The following is an 18743-nucleotide window of genomic DNA, read 5'->3' as shown; positions in this document are numbered from 1 at the left end:
TGTCTGGGATGCTCCCGTTCAGTCTCTCCGGGCTGAGCGCTGCGGTTGCTGCAGAAGCGTTCAGACCTCACGCTGGAGTTGCGCGGTTTAGGGCGACGCTGCAGGCAGGCACTGGAGCGCATTTGCTTACAAACATCTCTTCAGGACAGAGAAGCTGGAGCAGACTCTGTGCATCTCTCGATTTTACACCAATATTGATCCATGTAAATGCCAAAAATTCTGCATGTTTTACCACTTCCATCATTCCTTTTATTCCTTTCTTGTGTACCTGGAGAGAACCCTATTAACTCCCCTCATCCCTCCTGTCCAGTTTTGCCCTTTAAGACTTCAGTTAGGCCAAAACCCCCCATATATCCCCCAAAGGACCACGTTTCCTAAGAACTAAGTATGAATTTCATGGAAAAATAAAACTAGATAAGGTAGGAAAGAATACCTGCAAAGAAATCAGGCATGAGCTTTTGTACTTTGAGCTCCTCAATTGGTAACATAAACCCTATTTTTCCCCTCAGTCTTCAACATCAGCTGTTGACATACGGTATTTTCAATAGTCTTTCACAAACATTTCTCAAGTGGATTAGTTTCATTTTAGCTTTTCCAAAAGAATGGTATAACCTGAATGATTATTTCTAGAGCTGACTCACCCAGAACAAAATACCTACCCAGAGTACATGGGGACAAAGCTAAGGAGTCAACCTATGAGTGAAACCCAGACCCAAAGACTCCCTAGGCTGCAACTGAACCAAACATATCTCCTTAATTCAGCAGGGACTGATGGCCCTGAACTGAGCTTAATTAAAGCTCCCAGGTCCACAGATGTGGGGGAACTCCAGGTGAGGCTGGTCACGGCCACTGAGAGTTTTTAGCACAGCTAATAAATTGTGTGAGGTGAAGTGATGCCACTGGGTAATCTTTGTATTGCAGTTGGTGAACTTCAAGTTACAGCAAACTCTGGGAAAAGGAGACTTTTCTTCTTATGGCTCCTCAAATAAAGCTTCAAAGATCCTCATGGTCTAAAGTTCCCTGAGCTTCAGCTCTGATCCAGGGAGGAAGGTGACATCATTATTTGAGCCTTTGATACTCTTCACTGCTCTATTTGTGGTGACCTCTTACAAGGAGCAGCTATCTACAGCATTTTTTTTTTCCAGAATCCTTCAACATAAATTATCAGAATGGCTGCAGGGATGCTCAAAGGCTTTTGTCCACAGTCCATATTGAATTTCTTAAGCTTATTTCTTGAGATTTACTGGGTAATTTGCTGAGAGGAAAAAATAGCACTGACAGCCCCCAAAACTGCCCACGTATGCCCTACAATGGTGTTACCCATACAGATGGAGCAGCTCCCTTCCCTTCCTTCAGGGTTCTTACCTGCACACTGGTGATGGGTTAGAGCATGGGGCAAATTCATCCCTCACCATGGTTGCCTCAGTTTCTGTGTAGGTCCAGGTAGGTATTTTTGCATGGATTAAATTTTATGGACATCTGTGAAATATTCATTATAATTATTGTGACTAAAAAGCTGCTGTTTAAAACAAAACAGCTCAAAATCTGTTGCAGGTTTTTTTTGTATTTTGTTTCCCCCTCCACCCCCATCTCTCTCTGAGCTGTGAATAGGAGTCTTGGGTAGCACGAACTGAGAGGTGTTTGAAATGCAACATTCTCCATCCTTCTGAGTCATTGCTAGCCATCAGATGCTTTTTTGAACACTTGTTTTCATTGCTATACTTTGAAATCAAATATGGCCTCGTGTTATATTCTTATTAAAAACCCATCCCTTTTAAAAACCTAAAACCAAGCTGTTCCTTCTTTATTGCAGACAAGTCATTTTAAAAACAAAATCTGGGTGCACAAAATGAAGCACCTGTTTGCGTTTGTCTAAAACAAGCCTGGAAACACATCCACTCTTTTACAGCTATAAACAGAAATTGATGCATTTTTCGTCTGTGTTTGAATGAAGCAGCAGAATCGTAGAATGGGTTGGAAGCGACCCTAAAAAACATCTTATTCTAGCCTCTGGCATGGGCCGGGACACCTCCTGCTAGACCAGATGCTCAGAGTCCTAGCGTTTTTGCAAACCTCCAGTTTAATCATCTCAAGTGTTTCTTTTATTCTGGTGATTTCACAAGTGCTGTCTTCACACAAAGCCCTCCCATACAGGTGCCAGCCCATTCCCGAGTACTGTGACCAAACCATGGTGCACCGACTGAACGGTGTGGGTGTGAGGATCAGATAGTGCAGGTGCAGTAACCAAGCCATGTGGGACCTTCGACCAAATCTTACCTGTTCGCTGGCAGCGCTGCAAAGCTGTAAATGCTACAGGGGTATGGATGGCACCGTGCTGGCGGTACGGGCTCACAGACAGGTACACCGTGACAGACTGCGGGGCGGGCTTAGCGGGCTGCACACCCACACCGGCTGGGCCACACAGGTGTGTCAACCTGCCGCACACAGACATGGCCCCACGCATCCCCGGGGCAATCTGAACTGCGCTGGTTTTGGGGAGCGAGCCCCGTTCCCAGGTCTCTGGGCACAGACATCAGTGCCGTGCCGTGCCGTGCCATCCCCATCCCGGCCCCCTCGGCCCCTCACGGCCCCCGGACTACATCTCCCAGGATGCAGCGCGGCGCCGGTACCTTTACGCCCCCTGGCGGCAGCTCGGGGCTCTCCACAGGCGCGGCGGGCGGGCTGAGGCGAGCGGAGCCCGGGCGGCGTCGAGCGGGGCGAGGGGCGCGGGCTGGAGCCGCTGCCCACCGGCCCCAGAGCCGGGGAGGGCTGCGGGAAGGGTTAGTGCGAGCTCGCCTGTGCGAGGAGCCGCGCCGCAACCATGGGGAACCGCGGGATGGAGGATCTCATCCCGCTGGTCAACCGGCTGCAGGACGCCTTCGCCGCCATCGGGCAGAATGCCAACCTCGACCTGCCGCAGATCGCCGTGGTGGGGGGGCAGAGCGCCGGCAAGAGCTCCGTGTTGGAGAATTTTGTCGGGAGGTGAGCGGGGGGTGTCCCCGGGGGCGCGGGCAGAGCTGCCGCATGGCCAGCGCCGTGCGGGGGCAGCGCCGCGGGGTCCGCGGGCAGCGCGGTGCGGGAGCAGCGCGGGTTGAGGCTCCGCACGGGCGGCGCGGCGCAGGGACGGGCTCAGGGACAGCGCGGGCAGAGGCTCCGCACGGGCGGCGCGGTGCGGGGACAGCGCGGTGCGGGGACAGCGCGGTGCGGGGACAGCGCGGTGCGGGGACAGCGCGGTGCGGGCACACAGCGCTCCGCTCGCAGCCGCTCGGCTCGGCGCGTGTGTGGTGCGCGGGCAGCGCCGCAGGGCGCCCGGGCGCTGCGGTGCAGGGGTACGGGGAGGCGCGGCAGGCAGAGAGTGAGGAGGGGAGGGCTCCCCGCCCGGGGCATTCCGCAGCGGGGTCCCCGCCGCTGCCGCACCTTGGCGGCCGGTGGGAGCCCCCCCTTGTCCTGGCTGTTACATAACGGAGGGGGCTGAAGTGGCTGTGGGGGCCGGCCCCATCCATCCCCTGCTCGGTGCGGGGCTCAGAGATGGATGTTGTCGCTGCGGGGGGGTGATGCGGAGGGTGTTTAAGTTTAATCTGCTCCGTCCCCCTCCCCCAGCCCAGGCTCGCTGTCCTCCATAGCGGATGCCATGTCAGGAGCTGCGGGGAGGCTATAGGAAGGACGGGGTTATAGCTCTCCTATATGCTCAAATCCCCGGGTGCTACCATTTTGTGATAGGCAATATACTGATGCCTTCCCTTCATGTGACCTTCGCATTCATCATCTGCAACTTGAGTAAATTGCAGACCGCGCTGCTTGGGTATCTGCTCCAGTCAGACACACAACACCTGGGGGGAGGGGGGGCGGGGTGTTCCTCACCTTTTTCCTGGCCTTGGTAATTAATTATATTAAGTTATATACGGGTTTTAGTTATCAAGGTGGTTTTTTATTCTATGAGGATCACGCAGGTTTCTGGTGACTTGCCTTAAAGCAGTGGCTGCTGATACCTGGTCAGATGCTTGCGTGGGTTTTTCTCTTTCAGCAAACTGCATTTGTGACAACATCTATTGGATCTCATTCCCCCACCCCCACTTTTTCTTTTAAGCTGTTTGCTGTTGGATGGCTTATAGAGCTTTTCCACTGTCAGAAGGGTCTGTGGTGTGGATTAACTGCTTGTTTAGCTGCAAGTAGCCTCAAATTCTGGACCTGTGCAAGGGTATCTTTGAGCAGTGAGTGCAGGGTGTGCTGGGTGTACTAGGAGAAAGGCACAGTGGTTGTATCTGGTACAAAGAAAGCGTGGTCAAAATAAAAATTTTTCTTCTCTGCTATAAATCAAAGAGTTTTGAAAAAATAAGAGTATAAAATGTAAAGAGTTTGGCATTTTTTTTAGGTAGCTTCCAAAGGTCCATGCAGTTTATCCCCCAGAGATGTTGGGATCATGCCAAGGGCAGGACATTGCAAAAACACATTTTACCGAACCTCAGGTCATAGTCCAGGATCCACTTGTTTGTCCATAGTCACAGAAAATAATAATAAAAAACAATTCCTGCCACCCAAGTGAAAAACTTGTTGGGCTGTAGCTTTCTAAGAAGGGGAAAATGGATCTTCTGAAACCTTTGAGCAAAACGGGCTCACCTGTTGGCTCTGCTGTTTTCATGCTTTCTAAGTACTGGCAGTCAAACCTCATCAATCCTTTTTAGAGGATCTGTGCAGACAGTGCTGCAGTGGTGTCGTAGATAATGTAGGGCTGCTGGGCCAGAGGAGGATTTGTTGAAGGAAGGACAGTCGATGTATTGGGGTACTCTGCTCCTCTCCCTTAGACCAACAACACAAGGGGATTTGCTAATCCTTGGTGCATCTCCAGTGGCACCAATTTAGAACTGGGGATTTTGTCTGCTTGGTGGAAAATATATGAATTCAATTATCCTCTGTCTCTTTCTGATGCCTCCTGTTACAGGAGAACTTATGACCTCAACAGTGTCCCATCAGCTGTCTCTCTAGCAGCAAGTTATAGTGCTGTGGCTTTTAGAAAATGAAATAATTAAGGGTCCCCTGAGCAGGAGCTGAGAGCTGTCTGTAGAAAAGCATTTAGAGGAAATAATTGGAGGGGAAATGGAAAATGTCAGTGTGAAGAGGTCTTTCTCCATTTGATACCCCTGAGTGCTGGCTAGTTTAGGCTGGTAACTTGAGACCTCTTACCACAGAATGTATGTGTATATGCTGCAAATCCCAATCCTGTTAAAACAGTGCTGGGGCCCTGCTGTAATGTATAGTCTCTTTTCTTTCTGTGTGGGTATTGGAAACCATGATAAGGAGCTATGGAAATAGTACCCAGAATAAGTATGGCTCTTCAGTGTAATTGTGATAGGGGCTGTTTTCTTGTCTGAATAGTCATAAAAAGAAATTGTGTGTAGACCTACTGTGTACAAACACAATTATTGCTGTAGAGTGGACATGACATATGTCACTGCTCCAGCTTGATACCAGGGTGGTGGTGCAGCTATTGCTCAGCAGCTGCTCGCTACACAGTGAATGAATTTGTCTCTGAGTGGATGGAAATCTGTGCAAGAACAAACGCTGATGTGGTTGGTACTGGCTGATGTGCGTGATGCAGACATTTCAGCAGAGGGCTGGTTTCCATGCTCAGGACCTTCGGGACTCCTTTCAAATTGTCATCAAGTCACGTTTCCCTAGCAGGACAGCACACTTGCCCCCTGCCAGACCTGTGTTGTGGCTATGCAGGGCTTCAGTCCAGGGCTGCTGCAGGCACCTTGCAGTAGCACCGAGTCCCACACTCAGGGAAAACCTACAAGTAGGGAGAAATGATACTGCCTGGAATCAGTGTTTAGTTACATGTCTTACCAAACAAATATTTTTTTCCTCCAGAATTCAATGGCTTACTAGTTGCTGCTAATTGCATTTTCAGTGACACTCTGCTGTTAACAGATTATCCAACAGTGCAGAGCTTGTATTTATAATACCAAATGCTAGTGTGGCTGCTGTGTGTGCTTTTGCTGCTGGAGTCTCAGCATGGTGATTTGGATACCTGGTGGTGGTGATAAAATCACTGAAGAAACAAGAAGCCATGTAGAAGCCAGACAGGTGACACATCTGTCCACAGACTGGTTTATCCTGGGCCCCAGAACTGGAAGGAAGGTTAATCAGGTGAGCTCCAGGCATTTCCTGTTGGTGTGGTTATAAGCTTGTAGGATAACTCAGTTTGGAAGGGACCTCAGGCATCATTTAGTTCATTTGTAAGGCGTTGTTACTTCTCTTCTGCCTCCTTTTCTAAATAAATAGGTCTTGGAGTAGGCACCTGTACCAGCAAAATTGGTCAGATAAAAAGAACAAAGCATGTGGTATGTGCTAATTTGACTTGAGAGCCCAAATGCCTGAGGAGGTTGTACAAGACAGCCCACAAGGCTGTTTGTATAATCATCCATGTTCTTAATTTACCATGTGAAATAACAAATATGTTTTCTTTAAATCCTATGGTCTCAGAGCACTGTTACAAAAATCTTTGGATTTCTGGGAGTATTACTGTTATCTGTGCTTTACAAACAGGAAAACTGAAAGCACTGGGCTGCGTTCAGCTGATTCCCAGAGTGTCTGTGCCTTGTGGTGATGTCTGATCCAAGGCAGCGTGCTGCTCAGCCCTGCTGGGACATCTGCATTGCTCTTCATGGGGAAAACAAGGCACCTCTGACTTCTCCAGAACAGATGGTTTCAGGGGGCTGCTGAGGAGGCAGTGACTAAGGGCTGGGAACAGTGGGTGGAAGGACTTGAATGGAGATGAAACCATCTTGTTTATGATTAAGGGACCGAAGCAGTGCCAGAGTTGTGTGAAGTGAATCAGTGTTTATTTGACCCCAGACCTGAGCTGGAATCTGGTACCCCACAAACATCTCCTCTTGGAAGCTGTGCACCCAAAATAGGGGTACTTAGCAGTCTGTCACCAGGCTCTGATGGTGTATGCTGAATTCCCTGAAGTTTGTGTGTTGCCTGGAAGGAGTCAGGACACAGGTGTGGGCCTAAACTCAACTATGTTGGGCTAACCTTGCCTCTACTAACACACTGAAATTCCCACATGGGTGAAAGAGCAGAGAAAATACAGCACTGCAATGCCTGTGGCAATGGAAAGGCTAACTATTCATTAGGCATAGCTGCAGTAATTGCTGTGACAAAACCAGGCACGGGCCTGGCAGCAAGTGTCTCTTTGCCTTTCCATGTCCCATACTGGTGATGCAAAGATCCTGAAGCCGCAGGATTTAGTTTGGCTTCAGGTATAACTTTGAGGAGCAACTTAATACCTTCCACAGCCATTTAGAGATAAATACACCCTGGAGATAGGATGAGGGAATGCCTTCCTTGATAACACGTACTTTGTTATGGAAAGCATCCCCAGCAAAATACCTTCAGAGACCAAAAGCAGTATTTAGCAACTACGTAGAAGTGAAGGTTCCTAAAGGGATGTATAAAGAGATCCAGATACTTGGCCTGTTCCTGCAGGAAAAATCTTTTGTTGATGATCTTTGTACTTCTAAGTTGCTGAGGCTTCTGCTGCAGTATGTGCTTATGAGCTTGAATGCTGAGGACTGAGTGTTCAAATCTTGGAAAAGTCATAGTTACAGTATGTATAGATTGGGGATGTTGGTTGTACTGGGCAATGCTGAGCATCACTGCAGTACTTCAGGAGCAGATTTAAATTTAAACAAGAAGATACATGCACGACATGTGCTTTGGCCACAAAAGAGGTTCTTATGTGTGATTCTTCTAAATTTTTGAGGATTCTGATTTGAGATGTGTGCTGGCAGAGAGATGATTAATTGCAAATCATGGACCATTAATTGTTGTATGATAAATACATCTGTTAGCCAGTCAAATCTTCTTGTGTGTTTGCAGCTTAAAAACATAGGTACTGCTTGTCAAGTGACTTATTTAGGGTTGCAGTGGATGGTGCAAAAGCCAGGAGTAGAATTCTGCTGCTTGGAGAAATAAATTATGGTCAGGTAAGTCCTTCAAATGGCAGCCAGTCTTTGGTCTCCAGTGAAGAAAATACCTATTTTCACCTTGGATTAATTGGGGAAGGAAGAAAATATGGAGCATTGGGGGGAAATGTCTTACAGCAGACCCCAAGATAAAATAATTTCACTTAAGAAAAATCTGTAGAGCTCTGAGCAAACACTTCTGGGAGGAGGAATACTAAAAGAAGATAGATAATCAAGTTAAAACATAACATAACATGGATACCTGTGAGGGAAAAACACGTGAATATCAGTGTTTGTAGATGCAGCAGCAGTGTCTGCCTGTGTTTTAATCCTATCAGAGTTGGCTCAAATAAGTACAATTCTAATATTTTTTTCTACTTCCTGCAGCAGTTACGTGTTCTCTGCACATCTTGCAGGCTGTATCTTTCAGCTTAACTTTTTAGTGATGATTTCGTGCTTCTGGTAGCTGCCCACTGGCCTTATGTTCTCTAGAAGAAGGGATCTTCATGGCATGTCTCAGATCATATCAGGATTTACCTAGGGAAAGGAAACCAGCTGCACTCCGGTCGGGAAGCTGGTGCTCAGTGTTGTGCAAGTTGGTGTTTGGACCTACTGGTGTGTGAAAACGACAGGTTGCCTTGTCATTGCTGGAATTCATCACCTGATAGCTGACAGATCAGGGATGCTGCACTTCCTTGTGTAGACTCTTCCTTGTTAGCATGATAATCCTCAAGCTTAGAGCCTTAGAACATCTTGAGTTTTTTTGATTAGTCCTTACTGTACTTTGAGATATGTAAATGTGGAATTTTTTGTGTGTTTTCTCAGTAAACAGGATGCAGTGATACAAGGCTGTAAAGAGGGAATAGAACCAGTGGGGTAAGGAGTTAGAAGTTCTCAAAAGATAAACTGTCAGCTGCTTCTGTTTTTTTTAAACTTGGTGTGCTTCTCACACAGTCAAAAAGCCTAAATAAGAACAGGCAAAACAAAGATGACCTACTGTTTTTAAAGGGTACTGATTGTTTTCAGAAGCCATTCAATACCTATCTGGGAATACCAAGCTGAGTCTTGACCCTGACTTTTCCAGATGCTCAGAGCAGGCAGAACCCTGCTAGACTTAAATAGATGGAGTGGGAGTCTGTCTGCAACACCTCCTATCTGAGGCAGCTTCTGAAAATGTTATTCTAAGGCAGGAAGTTAATCCCCTTCCTGATCTGGTGAATTCCTGATTGTCCCTACTTTGTACTTCAGGTTTGAGTTTGTCTGTATAAGCGTGAGTAAAAATTCTGAATAAGGTTTTTTAAAGATGGATCTTTTTGAGGAGAAATGGAAGCAGCTTACAACTTAGCATAAGTTAATCAAGGGAAACAGTTCTTGCTGTGTTCTAGCTACTGGCGTGAAACTTATTATGATGCCTTGAGCAGTGAATTTATTGGACAAGAGCAAACCCATGTGTGCTCCACCCATGCAAGGCAGTACTTAGTTTTTTGTTTCAGGCAGTGCTTGAGTAGCAAAACCAGAAGAGTTAGTGAAGGGGTGGCAGGCAGTCATCTAGAAGCATTTGATATTCAGCCTGTGTGCTCAATGTAAAATTGGTTTTGAGGTGGTGTCTGTCAAAGGAGATTTACTGATAATACGCAGGGTAAACCTACTTCCTTGATATGCCACTAAAATAAACACCCCCAAAACTTTGGGTGTAATGCTTTTTTCCTTCTTGGACTCACAGATCTGTAACCATATGAGTCAGAGTACTGCTGGTTGGGAGGAGAGATGAAATTAAATCTGGTCAAAAAAAAAAAAACCCAACAAAAAACAAAAACCCAAACCTAGAAGTATAGTCATGCATGGTGGGAAAAACAACTTCCTAGTGGGACAGTTTCTCATTCTACTTGAATTTTTCTCTTCCTGGCCTCCAACCTGGTTTTGCAGATTCTGATAGAGAGTGGAATTTCATGGTTAAGGAATATTGTCTCTTATTACAGGTAAATGGGCATGTTCAGCCTTGAGGTAGAATTCTGTTCCTTGCTCTGAAGCTATATTCTTAACGATTAATTTTTATACCTTTTTTCCCCATCCTTGAAAGAGAGGTTGTTGGCATCTCCCAGGACATGTAAGTGTATATCATTAATGGACACTTGAAGTAACACTGGAAAAGATAAAGCATAAAGTGGTAAACTCTTTTTCTTAACAATAAATGAAACCTCTCTAAGATGGCACTGTGATGTCTGAGTCCTTGCAAGGGCTTGCCTTCTCTCTAGAAGTGTTGTGCCAAGAACTTTAGTTCTTCATGGAAGTTGATTTGCTCAGTATTTTGCAGGTTACTTAGGTCTGCTCTGCAGAGGCTGGGTCTAGTGCAGCCACCTTTGGCTGCTGCCATAGATCAGGTGCAGGATTTGAGGAGTGAGGGTGTTCTTAGAAAGCACTGGGAGATGAGAGGCTGCCCTAGATATGAATTTTGATCATGGTCTTTCAGGGCAGGGATGGGTAGCACAGCCCTACAGAGGAGTGAGCCCAGGGGTTTGTGCCTGGGGACTTTCAGCACTTGCGTGTTCTGGTCAGGTTTGGAGGTGGTCTGCCTGCAAGCAGGACTGGTTCTGATAAACTGCATTATTTCTCTTAATTTACATTTGTCTGTGATCCATCTAAAGCACACATCATGCCTATTTTGGGGTGATGGAGTTTAGTAATGCAAACTGGATATGTTGCTCAGAACTAACTACTATAGATACTGAGTTAGCTGTGAAGAGAGGGCTGAGAACATTTCAGTGTTTACTGATGAGCAGGCAACACTGCATCAAAACACTGTGAGGGGCAACTGAGGGCACAATTTAATGTTAGATAGTTAAACAGTTATTCCAGGTGACTCATTGATACTTTGTACTTAGGTCCAGCTTTGTTTTCAAAGTTAATTAGTGAATATTTTAATAACAGTTGAATATAAAGTGGCTCCACAGTTTTCTTAAGCTGTCTTAAGTAGATGGGCAGACAGAACAATTAAGTTGCTGGTGTTTGCTTCCTTTATGACCTTCAGGTTTGTCACAGCTCTCAGCCTGGTGCTGACTGTAGTAGATAACTGCTTTGCTTTCCTTCAAGATGCAGTACAGGAATAATGAGCCCTGAGTCTGAAATCTAACAGTGTCTCTGTTTTCTCCAGAGCATCTGACATGGCAAGTTTTGGCAGACCCTGCCATGACCAAATGGAAGTGAGATGGTCCCTGGTTAGTAGCTTCTTGCAATTCAGCATAACGTGCTTTTGGAAGCTTCTTGGAAGCAGACGTTATGCAAGCTCCTCAAGCTGTGTCTTGCTGACTGGAAGCAAACTTGCCAGCTTCTGCCATTTTTCTGCAAGTCTTGTGACTTGTGTGGCTTTTCTTAGAGCCCTGGCCACAGCAATTGAGCGAACAGAAGAGCAGTGTAGCTTTTGTATTGAATAAGAGCAATTTCTAACATGGAGGTTTGAGGGTATTTTTTTTTCTCTAAAATATGCTGTTTCCCTAAATGCTTCTGGAGACAAGTATAAAGAATCCCACAACTTCTAAGACCTGCATTGTCATCTCTTCCCTTCCTAAAAATCAGGGCTTAGTCTCAAACCTATAAGCTCTGCTAAAATACTTCTGTTGCAGTCGCAATGAACAATAAATGAGGTTTGGAATAAACCCAGTACCTCACTTGTGACGGAAATGGGAATTGAACTGGAGTCTCTGGGGCTGAAAATACTATTTTAATAATGTATTGCCTCAACAGTCTCCTTTAACTCTCCCCTTCCTGTTTCTTATGGCTTTAGGCTGCATTGTTGCAGCTATGTGGAAGGGTGAAGAGTTAATACAACCATAACAGACATGGGAAGTGCTGGGCTCCTGTCTGGCTGCCCAGACTGTCATTTTGGGGCTGGGAAACATTCTTGCTGCAAGAGTGGCCAGTGTAGTGTATGTGATGCCCGAGAGAGGACACAGCCAGTGTTAAACTGATACTGCTGTGGATTTTGGCTGCAAAGCCAGGCAGCGTTGCAGTAATGCTGGATAAAAGCTGATCATAAATTGCAGCTGTGCAGAGTAGTTTTTCAGCTGCATTCAGACCCTTTCTAGTCTCAATAGGCAGAAGTCTACAGAGATGCTGAGCAGTCGGTTCTCAACATCTGCAAATGCTTTCACAGCACAGCTAACTCACTCTGGAGAGCACTAGGAGAAACTAACTACAGTGTTTCCCTTTTGTAAAAAATTGAGAATGGAGATTCAGAGATGGGGTAGGCGGTGCTGAATTTCTTAGAACAAGGAAAGAGGTACCTAAAGGCAAAAATCTTGAAGTCTTTGTTCAGTTCCTCCTCTTTGTCTCCTTGCCACTCTTACATGTGTCAAGACAGAGTAAGTTACATAGGATCTGGTTCAGGGCTCTGACAAATTAACAGAATGTTTCAGCCCCGAGAGCTCTTCCTCATCCAAGTAGTTACAAACCTCTGAAAATGAGGCTTATAATGAGTGTCCATTTTCCACCTGCCTTCCAGCACAGGAACAATTTCCTGTCAGCAGGGGAATATATTTGGTGACCTGTTAGTTCAGAATTAAACCAATAAACAAAAGAACTCTAACTCTCACAGGTTTTATGCTGATATTTAGCCTCACTGACTTGTTTTATGATGTACTGTGAGCTTACACTGCTCTGGGTCATGATGGGACCCCTTGATTCTAATACATGTTAGGTTTTCTCTCTTTCTGGCTGCTGTGATCTCTTGTGTAATCTCTGGCTATTTCTTAAGCTGATTGTGCTTTTACTTTTAATAGAAGCCTCTCTATGAATAGCTGGGAATTGCCTGAGCATGGTGGTGGCCTTGAGAGGAGATCTGTCGCAGTTGAGTTAAAGCTACGGGTAAGGAGGAGGTTGGTACGTTCCAAAATGCAGAATTGCCCTCAGGGATTGGTGCATGACATGTGTCACACTGCAGAGCTGATGCTGTAGCTCCAGCACTGAAACTCAGGTCACCTCTTCTACGTCATGCAGCTCTCAGCAGAGATCCCAGCAATAAACTTCTTCTTTCTGGCCTGTGCTACTTTGATTTATTCCTGTTCCTAAGAATTACTCTGCTTATGCCTGTTTGTATAAGATGTGTTTGTTATCTCAGGCCTGCAAGCTACCAGGTACCCCAAACTCATTTTTGAGAAAGAGATCCATTTCCTGAATGAATTTGTATAGACAATTGAAGGAATGATATTTAAAGAATGTTTACTGCAAAAGAATAAGTGAGTTACTGCATTGGCACTTGATGTTTTGCCAGCTTCTGCTTGAACAAAATTCAACTCACATTGGATACCTGGAAGGGCAAAAGCAAATGTCTTAGAAATCACTGTATTGGTGGAGTGGAGATTCAAGGGAGAGAAATTTAGTTAAACCCTTTACTTGTGGAAAATAAGGAAAGGAATGGAAGACTGTAAGACTGTGGTCTGTCCAAGTCATTATGCCACAGTTTTTCTATCAGAATGCCCACTGATAAGGCAACACCCATTTTGATCTTCTATTGTTGTTGAATTTAAGCCCACCCTTTTTGTCACCTCCCATGGTCACTGCCCAGATTTGACTAGAGCAAAATGTGCCTTGTGACATGAGAGGTGCTGTTCCACTGGCACATTGGAACCATTCAGGAGGTCAGATGCTCATCTCTTCTGGGACTATTGATCCAATTTTTATTCTGGTATAGCATGAAATGGAGATGTCTTGTGTGGTTTAAGTAGAGTCTAATGCTTCTGACTTTGCTCTGCACTAAAGTGTTTGCAATCAGTCTGCTGGGTCTCCTTCAAGGGTTTTAAGAGGCAGTGCCTCTGCACCATGTTCCCAGCCCAGGTTGATCCTAATTATATCTGGAGCTGCAGAGGTGCACTGCATAGCAAGGAGCCTGGCACTGTTCCTGCATACTGCTCCAGGCAGAGCAGAGATGTAAATTGGCATCTTAAATTCCCTCTGCAGGACTGTGGCCTGCACTGTGGGCAGTTTGGTCAGGATGCCTGAGTGCAGCATAACTCTGTTACCCCATGGAATTCAGTCCTTCCTGCCTGGCCTGTTGGAAGGGAAGCAGGCTACCTCCCCATCCACAGCACACTGTGCCTCTTACCACTGACCTGAGATAAGCTATTGGGGTACATGCATTCAGCTTTATAAACCCACCCCCAGTGTGTGGCAGCTAACAGTGCATCGTGGCTTGTTGAGGTACCATCCTTCCTCGTGCAGCTTCTGTTTGGGTTTGTGTCTGTGGGCTCATCAAAGTGACTTTGCCTTTCCCAATGAACTCCTTCAGTTGTCTGTACCCTTTAAGGAATTCAGGCTCTGGGCAGCCTGTCTCCTTTTCTAGCACACAGTGCTGTCTGGGAGTGGAGGAAGTGTCATGCTGCAGTGATGAAATGTGCCTCCAGCTACATTCGTTCTTCTCTTGGGTCGTGCAGCAAATACCAGGACTCCAGAGGTGGAGTTTTGACAAGAAATCTAAGATTATACTTAGTGCAAGCATTTGATATCTTTGAATTTGCCATCGGACCTGGTTTCCTTCTCTAAAGAAGAGAAGGACAAAATGGGAATAACCCCCTTTTTTAGCCAGAGCCTCCATGTGATGAGTAGTGTGAATATTAGTTATTGCTGCACAGCATAATGGTGTCTCTGAACACAGGAGAGCCTCTGCTGGTGGGCAGCCTTTAGTCTGGACTCAGCTGCAGCCTGGCCAGAGATTAAGACACTGGTGGTGGGAAATAGCAAGGTCAGCCTGCTGCTCGTCAGTCTTAGCATCCATTAATCCTAGGGTGTTATTGTGGCTGTGCTTTCCCATCAGGCATTCCTGTCCCAGAGTTTTAGTGTACAACTTGTCCTTTTGTTTTCTCACAGCTCAAGTTGCAGGTGCTGAACAGGTCATGTTTTTCAAGGCTGCAGCCTTCTGTTACAGCAGCGCCAGGGGTTGTTGGTAGATTTGTTTGTGCCAAAGCAGAGCAATGTTGCTGCAGTGTTATGACAGATCAGTGCGGCTTGAAAAAGAGGCAAAGATGCTGGGTCATGGGTTTACCTTTCTGGCATTAAAAAACCCTGTGACTTCACTATTGTCATAGGGACTGAACTAATTAGATGCTCTGGGGTGTTGCTGCTGCCTGGTATTGTCTTCTTGGGGACTGTCTGAAAATTACAGGGAGATCCTGCAAGTGCAGGAAGATTTTTGCCAGGGTATATATACTTTTGAAGTAGCAAAAGGAAAACTTGTTTTTGTGCTGTGATGATGAAAATTAAGCAAGACAGACATAAAGGTCTGATTTACACTGTCTGGTGTGGGGAATTCATCATGCAGTGCAATATTTCTGGTGTTAGTTTTTGGGCTTGTTTTTTGCATGAGTAAAACCAGCCTTGTTTCCTTTCTCCTGGGATTGTAATTCTTGAAATCAAAACTGCATTTTCCACAAATGTGTAATCCTTACTGTCTCATCCATTCAGGATACACCAGGCTGCTTATTCTCTTGAGTTCCTGATATTGTTGTGTGGAATCGGTGCTGTATTATTCCAAATAACATCCCTGAATATCCCAAGGCAGCAAACAAAATCCAGGACTTCATTTTCTATTACTCAGAAGATCCTAGAGGAAGCAGCACAGCAGCAGTGCTGCAATTTTCCGCTCTCTCCAGCCTCTGCTTCCCCAGCTCTGCAGCCTGGAGTCAATGCGGCATTTGCTATAACGGGCAGTGACTTTTTGAGATCAGGCAGTGCACTGTAGGCTGTACCACTCTCTAAATAATTCTCCACAGTAAAATGCAGAGCTCCAAATAAGAAATTGCCTTTACAGGTTTTTTTTTACCTGCAGAAACACAGAGTAAATTGGCTCATAAGTGCACGTGAAGTGCTGGAGCGTTCTTGTTTTGATTTCCCATCTGTGATCTACGTCCTCACGTATTCTGGACTAACCCATCTGCAGGAAGATAGCAGGGAGGGAGCTGGCAGATAACTCAACCCTCAAAATGGAGGAGGGGAAGAATATTCCTGATTAATTCTCTCACAGCAGAGATGAACTGAAGCAAATGACATTTTGGATGAGATGGTTGGGTTTGTATGCTGGGAGTGCCTCTTGTTTCTCCTCCAAACTCTTGACTTATACCTTAGATACTTGCTTAAAACCTCAGCAGCTTGGGGCTGATGCCCACCAGTGAGGGATGCAGGAGCTGTGTGGACATCAAACTGATTTGTTTCTATGGAAACAGTAGATTTCACCATGTTTTCGGGAAATAGGAGGGGAATTATCCCTCTGGGCCTGGTTCTGGCTCTCGGAATGGATTGGTTGCTGCACAGCAGTTGTAGAGCAGCAGCCCATGAAGGGATTATCTATCAGCCAGTGATCACAATTAGGGAGAGAAGCACGTGGCTCCAATCTGCTCCCGTTGGGGGATTCCCAGGGTCACAGCCCTCCATGGCACTTAAAAACAAAGAGTTTAACCTTGGTTACTCATAGCCCCAAAGGAGGGCTGCATGACAGTGCAGGCAGCTGCACCCAGACTCAGTTGGGATGGCTGAGGGAATGAGCTGTGCTTGTACCTCACCACACCTTTTAGGCAAGAGCTGAAAACTGTTTCTGGGGTCTACAAGGTCTGGAGGAAGCTGAGATTTTTCAGACAGGCTTCAAGAGATGCTTGCTAATGAAATTATTGTAAGTCAAATTTTTTGTACTGCTCTCAGAAAGCCCCAGCACTTGAAGTGCTGTAACTAGGGGTGATGATTTTGAGATCTTTTTTTCAAAAATGAAAGGTAATCTCATGAAACCACTGAAGAAATCAAAGCATGAATATGAACCTCAATCAGGTTCAAATAAGAAGAGTTTTTACTAAACCCCATATATTCTTAGTGGTTTGTGAAACTGAGTCTCTTCAAATGGGCCTGGTGCCCTTGTGCAAGATCCCAGTGCTGGACTTAGTGGAGGAGTTAACCAACACCTCTGTATTTCAGACTCTTAGGTCCTAAAGGCACTTAACCTACCCAGGCTCTAGCACTGACTGAGAGGGAGAGCTTGTATTTCTAGACAGAAAGAAGGCATACCATGGAAAACTGACAGAAAGCCTGTGTGTGTTTGAATCTTTGCCCAAGGTACTCCCTTGTTTCCTACAAATTTAGGACAGGAGCTGTGTAACTGTCTTTAATGGGGAGAAATTCTGTTTGCTCACCTTCTGTCTCCCCTTACTGTATATAGGGAGTTCCTGTATTCCATGTTATGTAAACTGAGTTAGGGATGCAGGGCAGCTTCTAGCAGAAATTCTTGCTTTATGCTTTGTAGTACAGCCACTAAGTCAATTGGATGGGATAATCCTGGTTATGGATTTGCAGGGGTGCATCAGAAGAATGCAATATCTCTGCTTCACTTTCAGGTCATCTAAAAATACATATATAGACCTTGAAAGTCAGGCCAGATCCTGCTGTAAGGTCTACCAAGCATAAAGTAGAGGTGTGCTGGCTTCTTTGGAATTACTCTAGACATACAGCAGCAGAAGTGCCTGGGGCAGACTCTTGGCCATGCCAGTTTAGTCTGCATGCTGGCAGGCCCCCAGGCCATCGACTAGAAGTGTAAGAAAGCCTGTGACTTCCTTGGAAGTCCCTTGCCCTGTGGAAGCAGGGCAGCCGTGAGGGCTCTGGAGGTGTGCATCTGATTAACTGGTGCACAGCAGCTCCAGCACAGCCGTGACTTGGCACGATGCACACAGCTGTCTTCCAGATTTGATGTATCCTGAAGCTAGTGGAGCGTGAAACAGAAAAATCAGCCCAGAGGATTCAAATTAAAATAAACAATAGCAAAACTTATCCTACTGCTTCCAGCAACCTGCATAGAGGCATGTACAGGAGAGGGGCCGAGATGCAGGGAAAGGAGATGTGGAAAGAGTGGATAAGAGAGGCACCAAATGCTATGGATGGCTCCTAGGAACCAGTCTGCAGTGAGAGATAAGCCAGAAAAGCAGAATTCAGTGTGCTTGGGGAGGGGTGGGGGAGAGAGCTGTTTCCAAGTGAGCATTCATGTAAAAATTGCTGTGTGCTTTCCTTCTGGCTTTAGCAGTCTTAAGGAAGGTGCTGCAGGCAGGAGTCTGAGCACGGCCACTGCAGTTGAAGTATCAGTGATGTGAGAGAACATTGCCCCAGGGTGTTCCCTCTCTCATTGTCTGAGCCCCCTCAACCCACACTTGGCTCAACAAACACGTTCTGAGTGGGAAAATCACCTTTTTGGTTAACACTTCTGATGTTCACGGCATGTGGATGCTCCCAGAGCACATGAACATGACAATGCCTTCCAGTAACAAAAATCTTTTTCCTGTCCTGTAAGAAGATCCGAGCACTACCAAAAATTACCCAGACAACAGTACTGGACACTGTCACCTTTGTATATGTAAATCAGTGGCCAGTAATTGTGTTGTGTCCCAGGGTGAGGAGACAAGCTGATGATAAAATGGCTGAGATGGAAGCTTGAAATTCAACTTCTGTCCTCCTTCCATGGCACATCATTTACCCCAAATGTCAGTGAAACAAACCTCGCCATTATGCCTGTCCACGAGGAATTGGATTTGATTTGCCAAACTCACTGTGTAGGCTTTCAAACAGCCAGGCATGCAGCTTTCTATGGAGGTGGATTCTCTTGGAGGGGGCAGTCTCCTCAAAGGTTTCTTGTCTTTTCAGCAGAGCCTGTGGTGTGGGGTCATTGTGGCTTTGGAAGTGTTGTGTTTTGCAATACATACAGGTTTCTGATGTGGCTTTACTGAGTTTTTATGTTAACTCTATAAATACACTCTA

The 18743-nt window shown here is 45.9% G+C and overlaps 1 protein-coding gene across 3 annotated transcripts in view; it reads left to right on the top strand.

The window, feature by feature from the left end:
• The first annotated feature begins 2652 nt into the window (after nt 1-2652).
• Nucleotides 2653-18743, top strand: part of DNM1 (dynamin 1) — a 65592-nt gene continuing 49501 nt past the window's right edge. For all 3 annotated transcript variants that reach the window (XM_063409830.1, XM_063409829.1, XM_063409831.1), the window contains exon 1: nt 2653-2982. In XM_063409830.1, the coding sequence (XP_063265900.1) occupies nt 2822-2982 (161 nt within the window). In that variant the 5' untranslated portion in view covers nt 2653-2821. The remainder of the gene's footprint in view (nt 2983-18743) is intronic.

Source organism: Prinia subflava, chromosome 12 (genome assembly GCF_021018805.1).
Source record: "Prinia subflava isolate CZ2003 ecotype Zambia chromosome 12, Cam_Psub_1.2, whole genome shotgun sequence".
Classification (NCBI taxonomy): Eukaryota; Metazoa; Chordata; class Aves; order Passeriformes; family Cisticolidae; genus Prinia; species Prinia subflava.
This window is presented reverse-complemented; position numbering and strand designations above follow the sequence as displayed.